Source organism: Varanus komodoensis, unplaced genomic scaffold, assembly GCF_004798865.1.
Source record: "Varanus komodoensis strain SLA01 unplaced genomic scaffold, ASM479886v1 scaffold12, whole genome shotgun sequence".
In the NCBI taxonomy this organism is placed as follows: domain Eukaryota; kingdom Metazoa; phylum Chordata; class Lepidosauria; order Squamata; family Varanidae; genus Varanus; species Varanus komodoensis.
Window position 1 is genome coordinate 768,210 of NW_025335349.1, and position 25,121 is coordinate 793,330.

Consider the following 25,121-nt stretch of genomic DNA (forward strand, 5'->3'; position numbering starts at 1 on the left):
AAAATTTCAAAATAATTACTGCAACATAAACTGAAATACAGTACCTCTCATCATGGGCAAATCTAAGATCAGGAGACTGGGCAACGCAATACAGATGGGCAACTTCAAGGTTCCAGCTCTTCCCATTACAAATCATTTCATTTTTGAAAGGAATGATCCTGAGCCATCTGAAAGAGATGGCATTACAAGGGCCCTTGCAGAAAACCTCTCAAAAGACCTTAATGACTCTAGGCTGGTGGCAAATCTTCCTTGCCTGGCTAATGTCCTGAAGGTGGAGGTGGCCAGCCAGCTCCAGACATTCTTAAACGCATTTGATCAAATGGAGCGTTTCTGTTGCGTTTCAGGCTGGGCTTGGAATTCAGCGTTGTTTTTCTGCCAAACGAAATAACATTGGTTGCCCTGTATGATGACCTATGTCAGGAGAGAGACAGGGTGTATGTGACGCTATTGATACTCCCATAATTCTTGGCAGTTTCTATACTGGCAAGGAATCTATTTTTATTCTGTTTTCTCATAGCATGTAAGATTCCATTTTGTAAGGCTGAGCCTGCCCATATTTGCAAGCCATTCTTAGCTGTGTTCTGCAGGGACCCTCATCCCACTGCCCCTGAGGCAAGGAAACTGTCCCAGCCAGCCTGCAATCGGTGAATGAGGAGCACCTTCAATTTGGGAGACTTAAGACCTAACCGGGCATTACAGCTGCCCACTGTCTTGCCCACATCTTGGGTTTCAGTTGCCTCCATTTGACCCTGTCCTGCTGAAGACCCCTGCTTTGATCCATGTGGACAGGTTTTAGCTAGGTTTAGCTGTTATTTTGCCATGTAAGTACTGTTTCCAAATATCGCTCTGTTTATTGCATGTTATCCCTTTCTCCTTTCTGTAAATAAATGTACCCTATATCATAACTTCATGCCTGTGCTTCCCTCCAATTAAGCCTTAGTATCATGTCCAAATATTGCTACTGTTCGAGGTTTCAGGCCTAGGGCTATGTAGGGGAGGATGTTGGCTTGGGTCCTTGTTTCATAAACCCTAGGAGTGTCCTGTAAGGCCCGAAAAATCCCTAGCTCAGGCTCAGCTGTACATATGTAAGGGGTGCGGCAGCCTACCTTGCTGGGTTGGTGTTCAATCCAAGCAACCTTTTGCTCCTGCCTCTCTGCCAAAACACCCTCCTTCTTTGCTTCCCAATACCCTCAGTCATGGCATCCTTCTGGAGAGACTGCCTGAGCCCGCTGCGGAGGCAATATATTATAGCAGCTCCATTCTTATTTAGCTCCAAATGTTGGCACTTGAGGAATATTGCTTGGACCTCTGGATTCTCCAGCAGATGGATCCTCAGGAGTGGGTTTTGTCTTCCATGCCATTTAACATCGACAAACAACCATGAAGTGGGACTGCCCAGAATCTGATTTGTTGGGTGAGGCTGTGGATGTGCTGACCAGGCATGGCCACCAGCTTCTCAGTGATAACCCGGCATGGGTGGTCTGTGCTCTGGTCACCTCCAGTTAGAATATAGCCATGCACCCCTTGACAACCATGAAAAGCTCAGCAGCAAGAGCCTTACTGGTTTGGGGTTGCAGTCCCTCACCTGTTGCCTCTCCTGGCACGATCCCACCTGAGCCCCAGGATCAATAACCGAGGTCCTGCTTCAGTGTCTCCTTCAAGGGAGGCTTGGAAGTTGACAGCAAGGGAGAGGGCAGGGCTCAGTGGTGGACCCTCGTGATGAATAATCTCTGAGCTGAAATCTGCCTGATCCTGCGGTCCCAGGCATTTGACAACATATGGTAGGGGCATTCATGTCATTTAAAAATAACATCCAATATATTGCTACCAATGTTTTAGCAGTTTTGACTGATTTTAAATTGTGTATGCTATGTTTTCATTATTTTGTAGGAAGATATGTAATTTTGTCAACTTTTCAGAGAGTTCCAACTGTTAGACAGCCTAGAAATGGATGATGATGATTCTTTAAAACCCAAAGGGAGTTTGGGTTTTGGAGTAGGCAAAACCCTCTATTGCATTCCAATAGAGGACTCTGTAAAGTAGGACTCACGACCAACCTACTCTGAGCCAGGAACATTTGCAGGTTGTCCCTGGGAGGAAGTAACGGCAAGTCCAGCATGTTCCAGCCACTTCATCCGTGCTGTGCAACCACAAGCCTTCTCCTTCAAAATTCAGATTGGGGCAGAGAAACCACAAAGAGCATCTAGCCAGCCGGCTGCTCACCTACAGGAGTGGTTCCAGTGGTGGAGCTTAAGGGCAGATGAACTGGGCCAGAAGGACAGAAGCCAAGCATTAAGTGGGCTGGATAGCTGGGTGGGCTTGTGCCTGGTCTCTCTCTGTTCCACCAAGTGGGAATTGCCAACAACTAAACCTGGGCCAGTCCTTCCTGATTTTGTTGTCCTTGTTACCTGCAGGCTTTGACGTTTTCAATGTCTGCTCCCTTGGCCAAACGTTTAGTCATCAGGCAGTGATCTCATTCACCTGCCACAAGAGGTGATTGGCTGGCTGTTCAGAAAGTCTGACAAAGTTATTGGCTGGCTGGGCCACAGGCTACCCTGAGTTGGACATCATGCACCCTGGCTTATATCGGCTTGGTAGGAAGGACCAGAGTCACTGGTGGGGGGCCTGCCTTGAATGCAGAAGGTCCCCATTTCAGCCGGTGTTTCCAGGTCAGGAATCCTGCCTGGAACCTCGAAGACCTGCTGCCAGTTGGTGTTGACAGTCCTGGACTAGATGGACCAGTGGCCTGTCACCGGGTAAGGCAGCCCCCTGTGCTCCTGTCTGCATTTATGTATTGGATCTTTTCCTTTCCTCTCCTTGCAGGACTCAGTTAAGTGGCTTCCCAAGTCTCCGAAGTTACACGGCAGTCATAACTGGAACTCCCAGGGCTCCCACTGGGCTTCTCTGAAAGGGAAGGAGAGTGCCCAAGGCTGCAGTCTGTACAAATTCAGCTCGGCCAGTGAAAAGTGGAAGGAAGGACGAATCAGTCCTGAGCAAGAAGCTGAGGAGTTGGAGGATCCCGATGAGGATGTAAGTTCCAGTCCAGGCTGTTCTGTACCCTCCTGCAGCTATATTCAGGCTCAAAGCAGTCAAAATAACCACAACAAGAAGATTTATATACTGCTTTTCTGCCACTGAGAATGTCTGCTCCTTACCCCACCCTGCAAAGTCACATTTCCTGGAAATATACCAGACACACCAGCCAGAACTGAGCTGGTAGCACGCCAGACATTCTCAGCTGTGGCATCTGCGTTCCTGAAGTGCCCTGGCAGGTCTCAGTTATGTGCTGCCTGAAAGGCCGGTTCTGTGGCACCACTGCGTTGCTGCGCATTTTGGTGGCTGCCGATACCCCCGCCGTGCCCTAGGAAGCCTGGAAACCAGCACAGTCCCCCACCCGCCACGCCTCCAAGGCGTTCATGGGCGGTTTCTGAGCTTTGACTCATGACTCGTGATGTAGCATCCTAGTGGTGTAGGGGTGCTCTGGGTGCTAGTCCTCACTGGATAACTCTGGGCCAGCCCCAGACTACCTCACAGGGTTGTTGTGAGGGTAGCAGGGAAAGGAGGAGAACCTTGAGGGCTGCTATGGGTTCTTTGCAAGAGGAAGAAGTTGGAGTAGAAATGTAATAATAAGTTTGCAAAATCCACTAGCTTATTCTAATGTGTTGATGATCCATTGTGACGTGTATTTTCAAAAAAGATGGTCTTGCTTTTATAAACATTTGTTAAGCTTTTATAAACAATTCAATTAACAACCAGCTCTCAGAACAGTGTACAAGAATGAAAACAGCCTTAAAACAAACTAAAGACAAATATACATACAGCATTATATATCCTAGAAATAGGAAAATGCCAATACTCACTGTTGATTGGTAGTTGTAGCTCTTGTGACTTCCATACAGTAATGCAGATATACCTAAGTTTCTGAAGGAAGTAGCTCCTTTCAGAGTTTTTCAGGATTCTTTGTTGAATCCTGACTATACACATCTACTTTAGATTGACTACTTTTTAGTGTAGTGTGTGGCATTTGAATTCTGGCTAAGTTTAAGTGTGGTTAGCGAAAACAAGAAGTACAGTTGAAATTAACTACAGTTTGCCTGGATTTGTGTGTCACAGCAAGCTGTGGTTACTCTAAAATAGAAGTGAAGGTTTTCAAAGTCTGCCTCCTTCCCACAAAGGAAGCAGTTTGAGTGCACAAGCCTGAGTTGTACTGTGACTTTTTCCCATGAAGCTAAATTATATTACTTCCTCTTTATCTCCTCCTCCTCCTCCACCACCAGCACCACATTGCATGTCAAGGCAGCCAGTGTATAGAGGACTTCTCTATGTGAGGCTTTAACCTTATGCTTTACTGAAGCTTATTCTTCCATTTTCTTTGTGGGAGAATCAGCGTCTTTCACAAAAGGTGTTTTCCTTCCCCTCCACCTCTATATGTTCCATTACACAGCATATGGTAAAGCTATGCTATAGGGCTTCGCACCAACCTTCTATATTGAAGCATGGTGACACCCAGGAAAACACTGCATTTTCCTCACTCTATAAAAAACCACGAAAACAGCTGTAAAACTTGGAAGAGGCCCTGGAGGATGACAGCACTCTGTAAAGTTTCTCTGAGAGAGATGGTTCAGGGGTACAACAAAAAACACCTCATGTAGAGAAACTCGTAGCAATAGGGTGCTGCTGTGTCCTACTTTACAGAGGACTGTCCTCTATTTGAAGACTTGTCCAGGACAAGCCCAATTTAAAGAGACAGGAACATCAGAAATGTTAGACTTCCAGTTGCCCCTCAGCAGTGAGCATCTGCGGAATAGACAGAGCAGACATGCAAAATGTAGGTCCCCTGGTCGCTTTTTCAGCTGCTCATTGAGCTATGATGAGAGGTACTGTATTTCAATTGAAATTACAGTAATGGTTAGTAGTTGTGTCTAAACACATACATTATGCAAATAGAAATGCATATATTAGGCAAATACAAACATCTGTGTCTCCCTTTCTCTTCTCTTCTCTTCTCTTCTGCAATGCATTTCCAGTTTTTTTTGATGATGTCTAAGTGGCCACCCTATATAGAAATGCAATGTGTTTTTTAAAATTACCCACCTGTAATTTTGGGGGATGGTGGGAGAAAAAAAAAAGGCACCATTGTTATTTTTCAGGAATGGTTCATGTGGGATGAGATTTCCTCTCCCCTGTTTTCTTTGGAGTGCTTTGCTCCCAATTCAGGTGTATTAGTCAGCTGCCTTTAACTGTTATTCTTTCTGCTTGTTTGTTTGCTTGCTTTTCTAAACGAAACAGGAGCCTATATCCAAATTTTCTGGGAGTCTCTTTGACTCCAGTGACAATATTAGAGAATCAAGAACTCCCAGAGTCGCTGTTCAACAGGAGAGGCAGAAACTTGCGACCAAAGCAAGGCTCTTTCCAGCGGCCAACAACAAGGGCCAGGTTTCAGCGGCGCCCATGAACAACTTCCCAACAGAGGGCAGCAAGCCGTTGCACGAAAGCAACGACCCGCCCTCCGGCGCTGCAGATGCATCCCAGCCTCCCTTGAAGGTAACTCCCTGGAACGGAGAAGGGGCAGCACCTCTGCCCTCTGGAAGGGCATGCGGCCGGGTGGGGAAGCCATGCATCCGCAGTCTACCCCTCTGCCCCAGGCCTGTGCAGTAGGTTCAGCCAGGCCTCCCTGGCCTTGCAGGCAATCTGAGGAAGCCAGAGACCTTTTCTCGCTGGCGGTGGCACAATCTTTCGTAATGGATTCAATGCCCAAGGCTGGGGAATCGTTCTGGATGAGAAGCTGGGCTTTCCTGGGAAGGTGGGGAAAATGGAGACGTTTGCATGACACTACACCAAGGCCTTCTAAACCATGGGCTCCCAGATGTGTGGAACTACAACTCACATCATCCCCCAACCAGTAGGGTCCATGGTGGAAAGTCTAGTTCAACACTTCAAGGGATGTTTCCAGCGTTTGAACTAGCCAATGCATTTCCCACCTTTTTATCAGCAATTTGAGCTGCATGAACTAAAAGTTGAAGTAGATATCATATTTACCCTGTTGATGTCTGAAAAATGCACAGGATCAAAGCAAGCCTCTCTTCCCATCCCCTTTTCTGAGTAGCAGATACCCTTATTCATTGCTACTTTCATTTCTTAGAGTGGTTCAAGCCAGCACATTGCATTATGAATCTGAAATAGAAACTGTAGATTATGAAGTCCAGATCACTCCATTACCGGAACCCTACACTGAATGCCTTGTCCTCTGTATTGGCCTGGACCAAGCACCCCAAATGTGTTTTCTTCCACATGTGCTGGGCTACACCTCTCAGCTTCTAGACCCACCCATCTGGAGGGCACCAGGCTGGGAAAGTGTGGGTCACACCCCCAAGATTTGGAGATGTTTCCTCCAGTGTTCCTTCTCTGAGGTAACACAAGGAAATCCAGCCTGCTTCACACAACAACCAATTGATTAACGTAATTTTTGTTATGCAAGTCTACAGTAGAGCAAGCACAGGATGAAGGTTGGCTGTGTGTGTATTGCTTCTTCTAATGGCTGGTATCTCCAGGGAAAAATCAGATATTTCAGCTTGGGAGAGTGTCCCAACATAATTGGGCCTGGATGTAGACCATCTGAGGATGGGTAAAAAGATCTAACCTTGGGCTTACACAACTTCCTAGTTTATTTTTAGAAATATTCAGAAAAAATATTCATTGATTATTTTACCATAAATTGTAACTTGCATTAAACATTGTCTAGAAGACAAGGTATAGAAGGCAGATATAATGTAAGTACTATTATTACCCTTATAGAAAAGAGTGCCAAAAATCTGAGCCTTTCATGTCTTGGTCAAATCATGCATCTTTTGGGGCATTTACACAGCTTTCATTCTGAAAGGAACTCCTTTTACACAAGCTCTGGGTACATGATATTCGTGTTGTGTTTCTGCTGAAATGTCATTTTAGTTTTTGGGGTGGGGGATATGTGTGTGCTGATTGAAGTATTGAGTCCAAAAACTCAGCAAGGTTTTAAAAAGACTTATTCTTGTAATATTAAAGGTTAAACTAGAAAAACAAAAACAATAACAGTGTACTGTTGAAATTGAAAACATTGCGGTATTTGCTTCAAACAGGATATAATTCATCCTGAAATACTATCAGCCCATGACAAACAGCCATGCCTTTATTTTAGCAAAGACGTTTTTTGCCTTTGGCTTCCATGAGCTACTGCACATGACCTTTAAGTTGCTCTAGATGCCGAATTAGCAACTTGGCAGAGACATGTTCTCAAGGAATTGTCACAGGGGGTCTAAAAAGGAGCCTTTCCCTTCATTGTCCTCCTTAAATTATTAAGGACCTGGTTTGCATGAGATGGCATCCCATTGTTGGGCAGCTAGCCCTGATAGACAGTCCTGGCATGTAAACCTGGACTGCTTTTCACATTCCGCCATCTCAACAGTTAAGAATAGAATAGAATAGAATAGAATAGAATAGAATAGAATAGAATAGAATCAGCCAGAGAACCACAGGAACCACAGCACTAAATGTTGCAAAGAGGAGCCATGCAAAGTGTGTGGAGAATTGACCTCTCCCCTTCTCAGAACATCTGGAGACTCAGGGAAGAAGGGTTCAGGATGTGGAGGGCAGTGAGAATGGTGCTTTGACCCCGGATAGCCAGAGATGTCTATTACCAGGGAGGAGGCAGTGCCTCGCGTCTTGTGGCAGTTGCTCTTTGCATCCTGCAGAGGAGCTTCTGGCTGGTGCTGATGGGTCCCTCCTTTCCTTTACAATCATTTCTCCCCGCTTGCTCGGCAGCTGTGTCCAAATTAGATGCCAAGCAGCCGAGTCTTGCCACCTTCCTTGCATGTTGCCTACTGCCTGTGACCGCTGAAACAGGCAATGAAGGGGCTAGGCCATGTGTTGATCCCCATGTGCTGGATCGGGGTTCGGGTTAGGGTTAGGGTTAGGGTTAGGGTTAGGGTTGCGTTTGCAAGACTGACCTCCCCCACCCACTGACCTCCCCTCCAAAAAAAGTTACAATTCCAACTGCTCATATTTGAGGCTCTGAAAAATGAAAATTGAGGGAAAGAAAAGGAGAAACGAAGGGAGAGGGAGGAAGCCGGGTAGCTTGTTCACAGGGTTGGTTTGCATTACATATGAATCCACCCATTGTGTTTTCGGTCACATGCTGCTTTTTGACCCCAAAAAAAAACAAAATGGTGCCGCAACTGCTTCTTTTGAATGTCAGTGGAACCGAAGGATAACAAATCCCAAGCCTCAAAATTTCCCATTCGATCTTTCATTTCAGGCCCCATTATCTTCACAGGACCTGTGCTCCAAGGCATGCAAATTCAAATGACGGTTCAATAGCTGTAAAAGACATTTGTGTTACACTGATGAAGAGTATGTTTAAATTTAGAATGTCACTATTCACTCTGAATTCTGCTGCTTGATTATAAAAATCAAGTGCAATTTACTGCCTACTTGTTTTCAGTATACTGGAATTAGAACAATTTAGGAAGAATTTAACTTGTTCCAAGCTGTCCTTGCATGGCAGTTTATTACATAATACATCAGTACAGCCAGTGTGAGGAATGTGCGGCCGCTAGCGTGCTGTTGGACTCCAACTCCTATCAGCTCCAGCCAGCATGGCCAATTGCCTGGGATGATGATATTGTAGTCCAACGCCATCTAGACACTAGGACTGGGTTCACACAATGCAGGGAGCCATGTTGCAAACTCTGAGCCAATTCCCTAAGGGGGTTGTTCTTGGACAACAAGCCATCCCAACAAGCCATGGGCTGCACTAGGTGTTTGTGTACCCACAGTGGACTGCCATCTTGTTCAGACCTGGACTACCAACCTCATCAAGAGAGGGGGCATGAGCACAGAGATACTTGGCAAGAGCGGTAAAAACCCCTTGCCATACTTGCTGTGGGCCTCCTGGGTGACCGGGCCTCTGCTTCCCCACCTGCGATATGTGGAGTCCTTGTCTGCATGCTGTCCACAGCCAAAGCTGTCCAGCTGTGATCCATATCTTTGTGTAGGCAAGATAGTGGGTGTTCCACTCAAGAGGAGCAGTTCATTCACGTTCCATCGTCCTGCATCAAAATTCACAAGAAGCAGGAAAGTGGAGGGCCAACTTTGGGGAACTGAATGGGGTGACCAGGCCAGCTAATGGGCTTTCTCTGGCTCCTTGACCTTGCTTCCATGACTTGAGTGCCATAGGAATCATAACTAGATGTATATTAAGGATTCATTTAATTGGCTACCACCGACATGGGACAAGTTATCCTTCCAGTTCTATGTGACCATGATGTCAGACACACACACGGATGTGTGTGCCGCTCAGACACGGTGGTTACTTCACTCTTAGCTTTTCTGTCTTTCCTGCATGGGCTTCATTGGATGTTACTTGTCTAATAGGAATGAATAAACTGCTGTGTTTGCCATTCCGTATTCAACACTGCCATTCAATATTAACTATAATTCTCTTCCAGATAACGATTACTGTGTGCAGTCAAATGGGGAGTCTTGGTATTAGCATTGCTGGTGGAAAGGGCTCATCTTCATGTAAAGAAAATGATGAGGTGCATTTCATTACTCACACATTTCCCAACTAATCCCTTTGTTGAGAGACCAAAATAGTCATTTGTGGAAGTTAGTACTGCTCTGCCATAGTCTCTTTGAAAGTCGTTAGTGGGATATTACAGTAGCTTTAACAAGTTTGGCTTATGGTGAACCCCAGGGCAAAATTAGTTACACTTTTTTGTTAGATTAAGATGATGATGATGATGATGATGAATGGTAGTGGAAGGTAGCATGTTCATAGTAAATGCCAGTGTAATTTCCTGCTCAAATTAGAGGTGATTCTATGTGAGGCTAACACACCGATGCACCTGCTTTCTATCCCATCTGTTCATGTTGCAGTTCTTTTGTCCTCTTTTTGGCACTCTGTGTGTGTGGGGGGGGGGGGATGGGGGGTGAGGGGCAACCGGGAGAAAGATAATACCACAGAACATTTCTGTTCATATTTTCAAGTCATGTCCCTCCTTCCCACGTGCAGGGTAATCCCTGCATTCGTTGCTTGATCTGATTTACCCATGGAGGTTAGGTTTGTTTTTTGTTTTCGTTTATGTGCCAACCAATATAGCTGGTTGCCTTACCATTTGAGGCCATTCCTCCTGTGCACTTTGTTACTTCTAGCTAAGCGGGGGACCTCTGAGGTCTGAAATGTTGTCCTCTTTCTCCCCAGGGAATCTTAATAGCACATGTGTCCAAAGATGGTCCAATTGACTTGGCTGCTGTGCAATCTGAAGACAAACTACTGGAGGTATAAGAGTCTTTGGTTTAATATTTGCTGTTCTTTCCTCCTCCTCCTCCTCCTCCTCCTCCTCCTCCTCCTCCTCATTATTATTATTATTATTATTATTATTATTATTATTATTATTATAACATTTCTATGCCGCCCCTTGCCGAAGCCTCGGGGCGGCTTACTACACAATAAAATACATTGAAATACAATAGAACATAATAAATTACCATTAAATACAAAAATACAAAAAATATACTGAGTTACAAACATAATAATATAAAATTAAAATTATCAGTATAAAATAAGTAAATAAATAATGTAGGAGGAGAAAAGAGAAGGAAGAAGAAGTTGCCCTGGCCAGATCATATGTTTTAACAATTAAAATGATGTTTAAATAAAAAGGTCTTTACCTGGCGCCGAAAAACCAGTAACGACGGTGCCGGGCGGACCTCTTTGGGGAGTGAATTCCATAGGTTGGGCGCCACCGCAGAGAAAGCCCTCCTCCGAGTACTTACTCTCCTAATTTCTTTCATGGAGGGTTCCCGGAGAAGGGACTCTCCCGCAGATCTCAAAGGGCAGTCGGGCATATACGGACGTAAGCGCTTATTCAGGTAGCCAGGACCCAAGCCGTTTAGGGCTTTATAGGCCATAATCAACACCTTGAATTGGGCCCGGGCTTCAATGGGAAGCCAGTGAAGCTGACGGAGGACTGGAGTCATGTGAGCATAACGCCCCATCCCCGTCAGCAACCTGGCAGCTCTATTTTGCACCAATTGAAGTGTTCGGACTGTCTTCAGGGGAAGCCCCACGTAAAGCGCGTTACAGAAGTCTAGGCGGGAAGTCACCAGCGCGTGTGTCACCGTCGCCAAGCAGTCGTACTCCAGGTAGGGGCGCAGCTGATTAATCAGCTGAAGCTGAAGGAAGGCGCTCCTCGCCACCGCTGTCACCTGAGCTTCCAAAGAAAGCTCCGGGTCGAGGAGTACTCCTAAGCTGCGGACCTTATCCCTAGGAGGGAGTGCAACCCCGTTCAGGACAAGGTTCAATTCACCTTCTCCGAAGCCGGAACCGCCTACCAACAGGACCTCCGTCTTGTCTGGATTGAGCTTCAGTTTATTGGCCCTCATCCAGCCCATTACCTCGGCCAGGCACCGGTTCAGTACAACCACTGCCTCACCTGGGTTGGTTGAAAAAGAGAGGTAGAGCTGGGTATCATCAGCGTACTGATGATTCCGCAGCCCACACCTCCTGATGACCTCTCCCAGCAGTTTCATATAGATGTTAAATAGCAGAGGGGATATCATGAAGGCCACTTATGATTGGAACTATAACAGAAAGATCCACGGGACCAAACCCTGCAACAACACAACAGAAACCCAAACGCCAGTTTGCATGTACTGATTTTCAATGTTCTAAAGTCTTTCTCTGTGTATGAGTGCGTGTCTTTGAAGGACTCTGCCTCCTAAGGACACACCTATTTGTGAAAAAGGCTCTGTGGATAGGGGAGAAAAAGGCATTTCAGAGGGAGCTGTATTCAGAAAGAAAATTTCAGACAGAAAGATTTGGAGGTGAGCAAGCTGCAGGAGCTGAAGCGCTTGCAGGCAAGAAGCCACCAAATCTCTAATTCTGTGTGTGTGTGTGTGTGTGTGTGTGTGTGTGTGATGCAGACATCATCAGCCCACCTGTGCCTTTAGTTCAACAACTGCACATGGACTGCGGGCTGGTGGGAGGGCAGACCTCCTAGATTCAGGACTCCAGTCCTAGCCAGCTCCAGCCTAACACTGTTTCTGCTCAGTATTAAACCTGGGTCTGAAAGACCAGCGGGAGAGGCAATAAGATGATCCTCGGAAGAGTCAGGCTCGTCTTGCCTGCAGCCATGGCCCACTTCCTTCCAGCATTCTAGTCTGACCGAAATTGCCCGCCCAGTTTTGTGAGGATATCTTCAGTGGAATTTCTCCCAGAAAGCTCGGTGAAAGAAAGGACTGTTCCTCTTACTAAACTGTCATCACGTTTAGTTCTCCATATTGATTTGTGTAATTATAGGTTGCTACCTCACCATTTGGATTTTTGATTTTTTTCTAAAAAACGCGAACTAGATAGTAACTTGGAACAGAACAAATCAAATTCTGAAAATGATAGAGAGCAGAGCCTTTAGTTTCTAACCTGCATAGCCTGGGGAATGTTACGCAGTAAGAGGAAGCTAACTCATTTAATAGGGAAATATCAGTAGCTGCAGCTGCAAACCTGGGAGTACATCCCACTGAATGCAGTAGAGATGCTTCTGAATATCGTCTGCAGGCTAGCAAGGCACAAGCAAGATTAGATGCTTTTGTTGTTTATAGAATTAAGGTGTTTTTGCTTTTGCTTTCCCCCTTTTTTCTTGGAGAAAGTTATGCATTACCAGTGTTCTTCATGGCTAATATTTTTGCTAGCACCGTAGGCTCTCAGAAGCAGCATCCCTGTTTACTCATTCAAGATGGTAAAGGACACTCCTTCTTCAGACCCATGGACTAGTAAATGTTCATTAGACTGGACTGTCCATGTCTGGTAATTTGGAGGTGGCGGGGGGGGGGGGGAATCCAACTGTATGTTTAATAGCAGATTGTTGGTTTTTATACCAACCTTTAGAGTGAAATCTTATACACATTCAGGCCAAAAGGTCCTACAAATCTCAGCATACTGCAGCCAGTGACACCGTTACTACTGTTAGCAGTAATAGAAAAAAAATCAAATACAACACATAAGCATGATAAACATGCAGGACAAATACAATCAAAATGAACACAGGGCAAAAGCATTTGTTTCCAAGCAGCCCGGGGAGGGAGCCGCGGCTTAGCTGCAGCGCTCTCGCCCGCGTGTCCGTAAAGCCCCACATTCCATTCCTGGCATGTCCAGTTAATGATTCTTAGTAGAAGGGTTGGAAAAGACTTTACGGTCGGATACATGGTTGGTTTGATGTACTGGAAGGCATCTCCTATAATCCACGGGTTTTTAAGCAGTGGTCTATGCCTGACAACTGGGTTGCTCACCCCCCGATTATGGTCAGTCACAAGAATCACAGTGGACAATATAAAAAGGATCTCTTTTTTGTCGTCTTAAAAAAGCTTCCACTGCTGCACACGTGGCCCACCAGTGTCTAGAGGGCATGTTGCGAGAAATTTTATGGTGGTCATGGCTGGAGAGGGAGAGAGCTGTAAACCAGCACTTCTGCTGGGCGCAGGATTGAAGGATTCGGAATTATAGTCCCGACTCTTTGCTTTTCAGACCCACACCAGAAAGCCAGCATGGTATGATGGTTAGAGAATGTATGACTGGGGACTGCTATGCAAATTGATGTCCTATTTGCCCTCTTGCGGGGTGATGCAGGGCCTCTGTTAGGGAGGTGCACAAAAGACCACCCTCCCCACTATCTTTAATTTGATCGTTTTCTCCATTAAATATCCCCAGTTGCTGTGGAAAAGTTACAGTTACAAATATTCTTTCTCATTTAATAATGCTCAACATTAATTACTTTGCCTCCCTCTCACTCGCTCTCTCTAGGATGCCCTTATATCGGAACCCAGCACACCTGATTCTGGTCCCACTGAAACACCATCTAAAAGTGGCCCATTCCAGACAATAAATCATGTTATAACAGTAAGTACTGAATTTACACTGCATTACACTAAAGATGTGTTGCTACCATCTGAATTTTTTAAACATATAAATTCCTCTCCCCTGCTGATTATCTATGTTTTTTCCCTGGCATCTGACTCATATATAAACTGAACGAGCAAATTTAAACTGAGGCTGATAAATTGCAGCCTGAAGTTCCCCTTGAGCTGATCCTTTTCTGTTTTAATCATACACATAAATATTGTATTTTGAAACTGAAGATGTGAACAAGTAATCAGTCTGGAGATGAGGCCCTTCAGATGCAATTCATATCAACCTTGCCTTGTAGGCATGCTGGCTGGGGCTGATGGGGCTGTAGTCCTATAACATTGGGCTGGGGGTGATCACAGCTTCTTCACCTCCGAATTGGGGGTTCTACACAGAACAGACAATTACAGAACCTTCCTTGGAGCACAGTGCACCAGCCCATATTCAAAATGATTTTGCCATAGTTGTGCTGGCTCACACACAAGGTATCTCAGCCTTTGAACTACAACGTCCAGGTTTCTTGACCACAGTGATACCAGTCAGGACTGATGGGAGTTGAACTCCACAGCGTCTGGAAGATACCAGGCTGGGAAAGGCTGGTGTAGGCAAGGAAAGCCAGAGAATCAGACTGGCGCTTAAATATTAAGGGAAGAGATTCCAACATTTTAGTACAAGTAGGGAAGGAGAACAACTCATGGTGACTTCGTGGGTATGGTTCCACTGCAGAGCTTTGCATCTGGAGACAGTCAACAAATACGAGAGGGAATGCTGAAGTTCAGCCTGTGATAACGTTTACACAGTCTCACCTGTCAGCACGTGGCTTCCTTGGGTAGCTGCTGGGGCCCAGAGAGACCCACCGTGGATGCTTGCTCTGCTCTTACATGAAGAGGTTTACGGGCACAGAAGCCACCACTGGAATTTCCCACCAGGGTCTTGGTAGTGTTTCCCACCAGGGCATTGTGGGAAATTAAAATGGGGACTCTCGGCCACCCAGAACTGTTGCAGAGCCTGCTGCTGGTTCCGGTCAAAGGAAGGGGCTTGTCAAATGGCTTTTTGACGAGAGCTTCTTTTCGGCTTTCACCTGAACATGGGCCTGAGCAACATGCTGCCAGTGGCCCAAGCAGTTCTACTCGCATCCAAGTGCATGCAGGAGGGCCTCTCCCTCAGGCCTTGCTGGTGCAACACTGCAAAGTCTCAACTGGGGAAGGGGTGCCATGGGGGCAGAGACCTGGGAGGCAGGGCCAGCATGCCTGCTCCCAACCTCCTCCCCTCTTCGGTGCCTATGAAATGCTTATGCGGGGAGGGACAACTTTCTAGCAATTATACATACGGTAGAAAGGAGAACCCAGGCAGATTCTGGAACCCCAGCAGTGCTGTAGGTGTACGATCAAGCTGTCATGATGTTTAAAACCATGGAGACATTTTTAATATCCATGTGAATATGAGAAGGACAAGCTTTAAGTGCTTCGAAAGTACAGTAATACAGCAGCTCAATGCCATTAATATTGAAGGAGCCTGTAATTGTTAGTGTGAATATCATTATTCCAATTTGAAATGAAACCCTGCAATCCAAAATCTAAAAAAAAAAAAGGAAGTCCATGGTCTTGACATCAATATCTTAATGTGGTGTATAAATGCACGATGATGCTGAATATACCAGGCCTACCTTAAGGAGGATGCCTGTTCTTCTTCCATCCTTTTAAGCTCCTAACATCTCCCCAGGTATATATTACGTACGGGTGGAGGGATGACCTCACTCTTATGTTGGTATAGTGTGCATGTGTGCATAACGCTATTTTGAGTTCCATCCCCTGTAGGACTCTGTCTTCTTAGAGCAAAGCATGAGGAGGAATAAATGATCTGGAAGAAATTCTGTTTTACAATTGTCTTGTCACTTACGTAAACAGCTGCCCTCTGCATTCCTCTCTCGTGCAATTCCACCTGCGTGAGGCAAGAACCAGAGGCTGTTGCCTGATCCTGCCCCTCCGTGGCACCTTCTCCGCTGGCTTCATGGCCCTCTGCCTGCTGGGAGCTGAGCTTCTGCAGCGAGGAGGGTGAGGGAGCCAGCGATGGAGCAGACAGGCACACAGGCTTGTCTTGCTGCATGAAGCTCGAATGCCTGAAGCAGTCTAGTTGACTGCTCCCGTTTCTTGTTTCCTTTCAAGTACAAGCTCGCCTTCTGCCTACAAGGAAAGCAGGTCAAATTGTACTTGTTCCCTTGACTTCTGTTGATGGTAAGCCACATGTCTTGTGTCCGAAGAAAACCACATGTGCTCTTACAGAATTTTTGCTCTAAACACCTTTTGCATATTCAAGGATTAAGTGTAGCACACATTTAGACAGACTGCTTCTTGTCGTTCAGATATTTTAACAAATTAGAATGCTTCAGCCCAATTCCTCAGACACTGTAAGTGGAACTGAGTCTGTAGAGACAGAGGGCAGGCTTACAACTCTGTAACCCAAAGGCTATGATATTATATATAACCTTTCAGATGACATTGGAAATATTAAATCATAATCAAAAACTGCTATGATATTTAATAGGAGCCAGTGCAGGGCTCAGAATGCCATGCAAGGCCTGGAGTATCTGAAGCCTTCCCAGGACAGAATCTCCCTGCATGGGGCCAGTCAGTGCTGCTCAGTCTACTTGCCTACCTCACAGGACTGTTGTTCGGGATGAAATGGTGCCTGTGTTTGGGAGACGCATGAAGCCTGGCTGGAACAAAAGGGCAATGAACTCTTTGATTAGTGACTTCTATGTTAATGCATAATTAGTCAGTTTGTGAAGGGTACATTTTAGCTTTACTTTATAGAGTCTCCGCACCATTTACTCCTCCTTCTCTCCTCTGCTCTGCCTCCTTGTCCCCAAGATACCACGGATCATCCTGACACGCCCTTCCACTTCAGATGAAGATGCTGACCAGCTCACACAAGACCCGGATGATTTTGAGCCCGAAGAGTCAGAAAATACTGAAACTCATCTCTATTCAGACTGTTTAAACAATGCTTTTTACCCTCCTTAATAAAATATTCTTTTTAGGAAAAAAAAACACCCCGATCTCATGGTTTTTCTGCTATGCACCTTTTACACTGGATGTACTCATGAACTGTGGCCTCCCAGATATTTTAGCCTATAGCTCCCATCAGCCCTAAGCAGGACAGCTGCTGGTGAGGGATGATGAGAGTTGGAGGCCAGGATAGCTACGTAGACAGTCACAAGTTGCCCATCCTTGGTTTAAATCAATGCAACAGAATCACATTTCACCTGTCAAAAAGCTACTGGTGTGCCCGAGTCTGTGTGCCATGACCTTTATTTAAGCTGAGATTTATAAAGCTGCAATACTTCTGAGAAACTTCTGAGAAAGATACGAAAACTAAAATATTAAGGTTTACTATAAGATCAAGCATCTTCCTATCGTGGGTTGAAGGGCGGTTTCTGTCTGTGGAAAACTTCTGATCTAGCAGATCGTTTCCACTGGTGGACTATGGGACAAAGCAGTGCTCATTTATTAATTCATCTGGCAGTTCCCAGTCTCCCTGCTGAAAATCTATACTGGATGTCTGCAGGATCTTTCAGATCTCTGGGGGTAACTGGAGCTGGAGGCTACATGCTGAAGGGAAAAGATATGGGCAGTATATCTTCCTGTGCCTGGTGGCCCTTCCCCATTCACATTAAGAAAAAAAAAAGGATTGGCTACATGCCATGCATTTAATACAGCATCCAAAATGAACAAGCTATTAAAAAATCTCACAACTAAGTTAATGGTTATGTGTCATAATTGCAGTTCCATGCATAATTACATGGGAATACTTTCCACTGAAATAAAATACCTTCTCTCCTGAATATTGCTTCTAATTCATCAAAAGGGTTGTGGTGACACACACCATTGTAGGTGGAATGTAAGTTTTATTTGGAACATAATCATGTTGCACATCCTGTATTGCACTGTTATATATGTGTACATGGGGAGGTGGGGGGAGGGACTGTGTTACGCATCCCACTGCCTTCTGCACTGCTAGAACGGAACATCTCAAGGGTGTCTGTTGACTCTTTCCGAAGGACTCTAGTAGTGACAGTGACAGCTGTTCTCCAACTATTCCTTCATCTCAAGTGGTGAGACTCTTCTACTGAAAAATGATGCTCTGAATTAAGAAAACCAAAACTGGGGAGCATCCCCTAGTACTCCACCGCTAGACTGTTCTTGGGACAAAACTGCATTTCTGTAGGCAAATATTTATAATTATAAAGATACTCTCCCCTCTACACATACTCACAAGACTTGTTTATCCTTCGATTTTCTCATTATTTTTCAACTACTACCGACATGAAGTGAATAACTCAAGGACGCTAAAATTGCTAGACATGCTGCTAGCACCATCACTTCCAATCGCTCCAGAATATAGAACATCAGCCGGTAACATCTATACGATGGCATGCTATCATAGCATTTTGAAACACCAAGATATTGCAAGTGACTTCACAAGCATTTAATCAGGATTCATTTGTAGATGTGTAACTAAGAAGCAGAGCTGTGCTAACAAAAGGCTGCCAAAGAGGTTTTTTGCACACTTCAAAACTGCGTGAGGGTCACCAACTGGAACTGGATACTGATTGTGGCAGGCAGGGAAAGCAGCAGCCTGCTTGGGACTTGGTCTTTGTCACTTTTCAGAAAAATCCCGGTGCTCTGGATCATGGGTGGCCATGGGTCCCTTTTTAAAGAGGACAGTCCTCAGTTTGAATGTTTGTCCTGTCCTGTCCTCCATCGTTTATTATATTGTGAAATGTACTGTATTTTGAACAAAATTGTAGTTACAGTTATTTTTATTTATTTAAAGTTTTTATATGGCATCCCAGTACTAAAAAGGCTTACAAAATTACAGTCACTGTACACTGTAAAATTACACTGATATATAAAACTAGACCCCATGCCTTTTTATGCAGGCTGGCATGCCCCTTTGCCCTCTTTTTCATGCATTAACTCTTTTTGGCAATTCCTAAGCGGCTGCCCCACCAGCTCCTTCCCCAGTGGCTACAGGCAAGGCTGGTGTGCATGGACTCCTTGCTTGCTGTCAGAAAATACCTCCACCGGTCTCGGAGGGCACATGTCCCCGAGCCCATCCCCGTGGTTTCCGTGAATGTTATGCGACACGCCAGTGAGTCAGGCATTACAACACCAGTAAAAATGCGGAGGACAGATCCAGCGCCTCGAAGCAGGCATTGGGAAACCGCCCAGGTATGCAAAGCGTTGATTTTTAAAGGCCTCAGCCTTGCCTCTCTCTCCTGGAATACCCTCCTTCAGTAAAGCACACTCAGGCCAATTCTTATTTCATTTATGCATGATTCCGCCTTTCAGCCACAAGGTGGTATAGCAAATTCATGCATATCTCATACTTGGAAACTTTCCTCCACTAAGCTCAAGTCAGAACAAGGCTTAGCCTTAAAGCCACAGTCAAGCAGCTCCTTTCCGGGAGCTGAGGGGATTCTCAGCTGTGCATAAGTAGTACTAAAGGGGCTTGTGTTGCTGCTCCTTCAGAGGCCGCTGAAGTAGCAGGCAAGTCGTGCTGCCTGAGAAACCTCTTCTCATTCCCAGTGCCTTGTTATCTCACCCTCCTCTCTGGCATTTACGGAGCCAGCAGTATTGTCCAAAGAGCGACTGCAGCAGCTGCTGCTGCTGGAATGTGGGAAGAGAGCCCACACAAGATTAACTTCCCCCTCATCCTTGGAGTCCGTGTCAGCTGAAACGTAAGATCTCCAGTGATATCGGCAGGCAAACTCTGTGTATTGAAATACAACTGCATGCGAGCCCAGCGAGTCCCAGCCTGGTTTTTATGCCCAAACTGTGCAGTATAACGACGGAGGGAAAGGGCCCCTGAGCAGGTTTAACATGCAGCTACTGCTCGGGTAGTCCAGCACAGTCATCTCCAGTACTCCCAGGATTATGAAAATTTGCTTTCTGGGTGGCTGGATATTTCCATCCATGCTGAACCTTGACAATTTTCTTCTGAGAAATTGCCCACTTATTACACCAAATATTTTCAAGACAGATGATTTCTGCATACAAATCAGGGATATACTCAGCAACCTCTATTCCTCAGTCTGTGGAATAGAGAGAAAATATATTTTGCTACTATGAAAAATTATAACGAAGCTCTCCAAGCAACAAACGGGTCCCGCTCATATTTTTGCCTTTATAGTTAAGAAGGCAGAACACCAGAATGACATGTTAAACACTGTATATCAAAGTTAAATCTCACAAATATTCCTTTTTTGATAAGTCTTGCCTTTATATTTGAAAAATTAGCATTTTAAAAAGCAAATCAAATAAAATGTGAAATAAAAAAATCAGTTCTTCTGACAGATCATGGATCAGTCTTTGTATAGCTATACAATCTTTATATGTCTGTTTAAAGTTCAGTCCTTGGAAATTACCTGTTCATGCAGTGAAAGTAACAGGGCTAAGAAACACCTGAAGAGCCACCGCTCATCAAAATAGGGCTTATGTGGCTTATTAGTTTCACACACATCTAGTTTTTCATGAAATGTCTGCACTGAACCATGTCAGTTGGGAGCGCACATAACTGAAGTCTCCTCTGTACAGAAATAAATGCATCTAACTCCTATAAGTCAGGGAGAAATCTAGGAAGCTTCTTCTTGCTTCTCTGGGTAGGACATTGGGGCACGGAAGAGCAATCATCCTAGTAAATTCCCATCCAGACATAGTCTGAAGTATGACACTCTTGACACACTCAGGCAATATTAGGTTTTAGAAGGAGAATATTGCTTGTACACACACACAACCTGAGGTGCCCCTGAGGGATACATCTAGGTATTGGCTGGTTTTATTTTTGATCGACCAGCTGGAGCAAGGTGAGGACAAATTGCAGTTCCGTCTGGTTTGTGCTTTGTTCATCCTCACAGAGGTGAGGAGAATATTCATTCAGAATCGAGTAAATTGATTAACAGTGTTTTCTAGAGGCTGCTAATCTCTCTGTTGAATTTCAGTTTTGTCTGAGTTCTGCAAAACTTTTCCTTTCCTGTTTTTCTGCTAGATATCCTCGAAGTAGAGCTATGCAATAGTAGAATAGCTCACATATATAAGGGGAAACAGAGCCGATTCCCCCACCGTAAATGAAACTCCAATTTCCCTGTTCTAAAAACAAGCAAGCAAACAAACTGGGAAGAGTTGTGAAAAAACAGGCAAAATTGGAAGATCAAGATACCAACTAAACATTATGGAAGCAGCACCCAAAAACACCACATACAGGAAAAGGTCTCTATTATTTCTGGACACCACCTGTCTTCCTAACACATCCTTCCTCCAAGAGAAAGCCCTGCACTGCCATGCCCGGGCTTTGGTCCTCACCAGATGTTGGACTAGACCAGTGGTGGCGAACCAATGGCACGCATGCCACAATGGGCACACAGAGCCCAATCTGTTGGCATGTGAGCTAAGGAGCCCCAGCATCGCCCCAGCAGCCGAACATCGGATAACAGCGCACACAGAGGCCATGCGCACGCTCGGAAAGGAGTAGTGGTGCCAGGCGATGAGGTCACATGCCACGACTCATTAGCCGCGACTCGTCCGAGCTTTCTCATGGCTGGTCAATATGCTGCCAAGGATATGTTTGTATTTGCTTGGACTGGCTGTTTTCAGGTTTTATTGCAGTGTTGGCACTTTGCAATAAATAAGTAGGTTTTGGGTTACAGTTTGGTTACTTGGTCTCTAAAAGGTTCACCATCACTGGGTTCGGTTTAGAAAAATGAGGTGTCCTGGTATGATTTTGATGGTTGGAATGTGCTTGGAATGGGCAGAAATACTAAGCTGTGCAGAAAAAGCTACTCAAGGAAGGCTTTTTCAAATCACCTTCTTTTCATTAGAACTTTAGCCCTATATTAGGGTTAGGAGTGTGCACCATGGTAGGGTTGGCCAGTGGTGGTGAACCTGTGGCACACATGCCAAGGCGGGCATGCAGAGCCCTCTCTGTTGGCATGTGAGCCAAGGCGCCCCAGCAGCAGAGCATCGGATAACAGCAGACATAGGGTCCATGTGCATGCTCAGAAATGAGTAGTGGCGCCAGGTGATGACATCACGTGCTGTGACTCATTAGCCATGACTCGTCCAAGCTTTCGCATGGCCATTCAGTGCGCTGCCAAGGATATTTGCTTGGACTGGATGAGAGTTGTTTTTTCTAAACTAAAACCTCAGTTTTCAGGTTTTATTGTAGTGTTGGCGCTTAGTGATAAATAAGTGGGTTTTGGGTTGCAGTTTGGGCACTCGGTCTCTAAAAGGTTCGCCATCACTGGACTAGACTATCATTCCCAGCCAATACAGCCACTACAGGGCACATGGACACTTTGGATGCAACAGTACTCTCTGATGTGTGAGACACTAGAGACTAATTATGTGGGATCTAGGCTTCTTGTTCTTCAGTTACAAAATTAATGAGGTTCATTAGCTACAACATAATCTCACAAGTACTTACAAGCATAGTGAAGTCCTATGGGGACTTCTGACAGAGTCATACTGATAAAAGTGATGCAACTCTTTTTTCCCATCTGTGAGATCTTGGCATGAAAAAATAACAAACAAACTAACAAAGTCTGTAAAGCATAAAGCATCAAGCGGATTCCCCCGTTTATAAACATTAATGATATCTATAACTACTTTTATAATATTTATGATAGAAAACTGAGAACAGTGAAAGACAACAGCATAAGCACCCAATGTAGCTGTGAACCCCCATGTCATTTTGAAAATATCTGAGAAAATAAGGGGGGATTCTCTTTTTAGCTATTTTTTAAAATCCATCAATGAGAGGGCTTAATGGGACGGTCTCAGTAATAGATTTCAGAAATGTCCTACTCAAGTTCACAACTTTGCAGGACTGCAGGTGGCGCAGTGGTTTAAACCGCTGTGCTGCTGGGCTGGTTAATCGAAAGGTCGCCGGTTTGAATCTGCACAACAGGGTGAGTTCCCGTTGCTCCGTCCCAGCTCCTGCCAACCTTGCAGTTCGAAAGCATGCAAATGCAAGTAGATGAAAAGGTACCACTTCGGTGGGCAGGTAACAGCGTTCCGTGCACTTTGGTATTTAGTCACGCCGGCCACATGACCACGGAGACTGTCTGTGGACAAACGCTGGCTCCCTCGGCTAGGAAACGGAGATGAGCACCGCCCCCTGGAGTCAGGCATGACTGGACTTAATGTCAAGGGGAAACCTTTACCTTTACCTAGGGTTGCAAAAAGGACTAGCAACAGTCTGGCCTCTCCTCCTAAATTTGCACATAAAGCATGGAATGTTATTTTTCCATGTACATCTAGCAGACTCAAAGGCAAATTTGTTCTACTGTGGCTCTGTTCAGTTTCATTGCCATGCTCATGACATTTCTAAAGGCACCAAAATAATAGACGGGAGGGCACCTCAAAGGGCTTTTCTGTGCAATGTGCAAAAACACCCGAAGACAAATTGTTCTTGCTACTGGGCATGTGCCTGCTGCTTGCCAGGAGCTGCTGCCCAACTGGCTGCGAAGTGCTTCTGAGCCAACGTTGCTCTAGTTGGTGTAGCAACCAGTGGGCGTGTTGTTGTTGTAAACCTAGGAATCCATCTCAGCGCCAGGGAATGGACCCCCCCTCCCAGCAGAGTTGCTAATATTGGACTCCTGACTTTATCAGCCCAGAGCGGCTGCCAGGTTATTCTTCCACATCTAACTAGACATTGGAGTAGCACACCAGCCTGTGCAAAGTGTATCTGTGTGTGCTATGTACAAAAGTGTCTGTGTGTATGCATATATTTCAGTGTGTATATGCAATGCATCCCTACATAGTCAGCCAGAGAGCCAGCCAGGTCTGAAGGGCAGGGATATATGTACCCCACGCACCACAATGTGGGGGGGGGGGAACCTTGCAGGAAATAAGGTGGACTTGCAGTTCAAAGCAGATTTGAGAATGGAACCTGATTCTATGTTCATCACTGTAGGAAATTTTAATTACTTTGCTGAGATTCCTCATGGTTTTCACAGCCACATCAAAAGACAGATACATTAGCTCCCTGCCTTGAAGTTGTAATCAGCACATTTGATTTCATTTCACAGAACTTGCAGAAAAAAGTGAGCAGAAAATTTCCCTACTTCATTATCACGCTTGAATAAAATATGAAATAGCATCAGTCTTGCAAGGTGCTGTAAGATGTGGAGTGACCATTATCTTGTCCACCCATGACTAATTTGGCTAGAACCCCTCCTGCGCTCACCCACAAGGGTTCCCTCCATAGTAATGTAAATTTATTTTTTAATACTTCCACCCCATACCTTGTGTCTAGTGATGTGGGACGAGCTGCTGTTAGGAAAAGAGTCAGACCTGCATAGTCCTATAGATTCAGATGGCATACCTTTTGGTGTACTAGCGTAAGTGCCTGTGATCCATGCATATACCTTGATTTGTTTCCTCTTTGGAAGGTGCCCTTGGAGAAAGTTCAAAGTTCTTGTTTAAACTTGCATTCATTAAAAAAAAGTTTGGGGATTGGCATAAAGCTGCTAGTTCATGAATGATATTTTCCCTTCTTTCCTCCTTCAAAAGGTTCCAAACTAATTTCCGAGCTTTAAGGAATAGTTGGCAAGGTTCTTAGGGGACACCTTCGGTGAACAAAAGGGAGAGAAATAGATATCTGATGATGTTCCTCTGGATCGCAGCCGCGCATGGCAGCAGCAACAAAGGTTGTAGGGATTGTGAAGTGGCATCTCGTCGACCGTCAACTTTTATCTGAGACTTATATCACCCACTGTCTTCCTATTTCTTCAGGAGCACCTTAAGCAGGGCTTATTTCATGAGCCACAGGTAACCAAAGTTATGTTGTTATAGTAGAGCTTATATTAATCAACCTATTTGATGCCAACATGGCATTTATTGTTATCTGAAGCCAGTTGCTTGCCTTCCCGCTAGGGTTCTATTTGTGAATTTTCTAAGTCTATAAATGGAAACCCCAGCTAACAAGAAATTATCACCCGGACAGCCTGACACAGCTCTGTCTCACAACCCGAGGATGTTCAGCCGAGGTGTCTAACATATAGCCAGTTAAGTCACTTCTCTATATGATCTAAGTCTTTCAATTTCTGGGAAATGGATTTAGAAAAATGCAAGAGAGAAACTTCAGCAAAAGACAGTTTATGGAAGGAGAACCTGAAGGTAAG

At 45.1% G+C, this 25,121-nt stretch overlaps 2 protein-coding genes across 9 annotated transcripts in view; both read left to right on the forward strand.

Annotated features, from left to right (window-relative positions):
* The first annotated feature begins 52 nt into the window (after positions 1-52).
* On the forward strand, positions 53-16,959 carry LOC123019001. The gene is made up of 7 exons (XM_044421438.1): positions 53-271; positions 2,824-3,030; positions 5,290-5,544; positions 9,483-9,572; positions 10,238-10,315; positions 13,835-13,930; positions 16,807-16,959. Exons 1-7 carry the CDS (start codon positions 53-55, stop codon positions 16,957-16,959), a joined length of 1,098 nt encoding a protein of 365 aa, XP_044277373.1.
* A 7,676-nt stretch (positions 16,960-24,635) lies between these two features.
* LOC123019302 (muscular LMNA interacting protein) overlaps positions 24,636-25,121 on the forward strand; it is an 85,373-nt gene continuing 84,887 nt past the window's right edge. For 7 of the 8 annotated variants that reach the window (XR_006413903.1, XM_044422098.1, XM_044422099.1 and 4 more), the window contains exon 1: positions 24,937-25,116. Coding sequence is in view for 6 of the 8 variants with exons in the window: in XM_044422098.1 (XP_044278033.1) it covers positions 25,051-25,116 (66 nt within the window). In the remaining 2 variants the exon portion in view is untranslated. Of the gene's footprint in view, positions 24,769-24,936; positions 25,117-25,121 lie in introns of those variants that run through there. The other variant, XM_044422104.1, reaches the window with a different exon arrangement.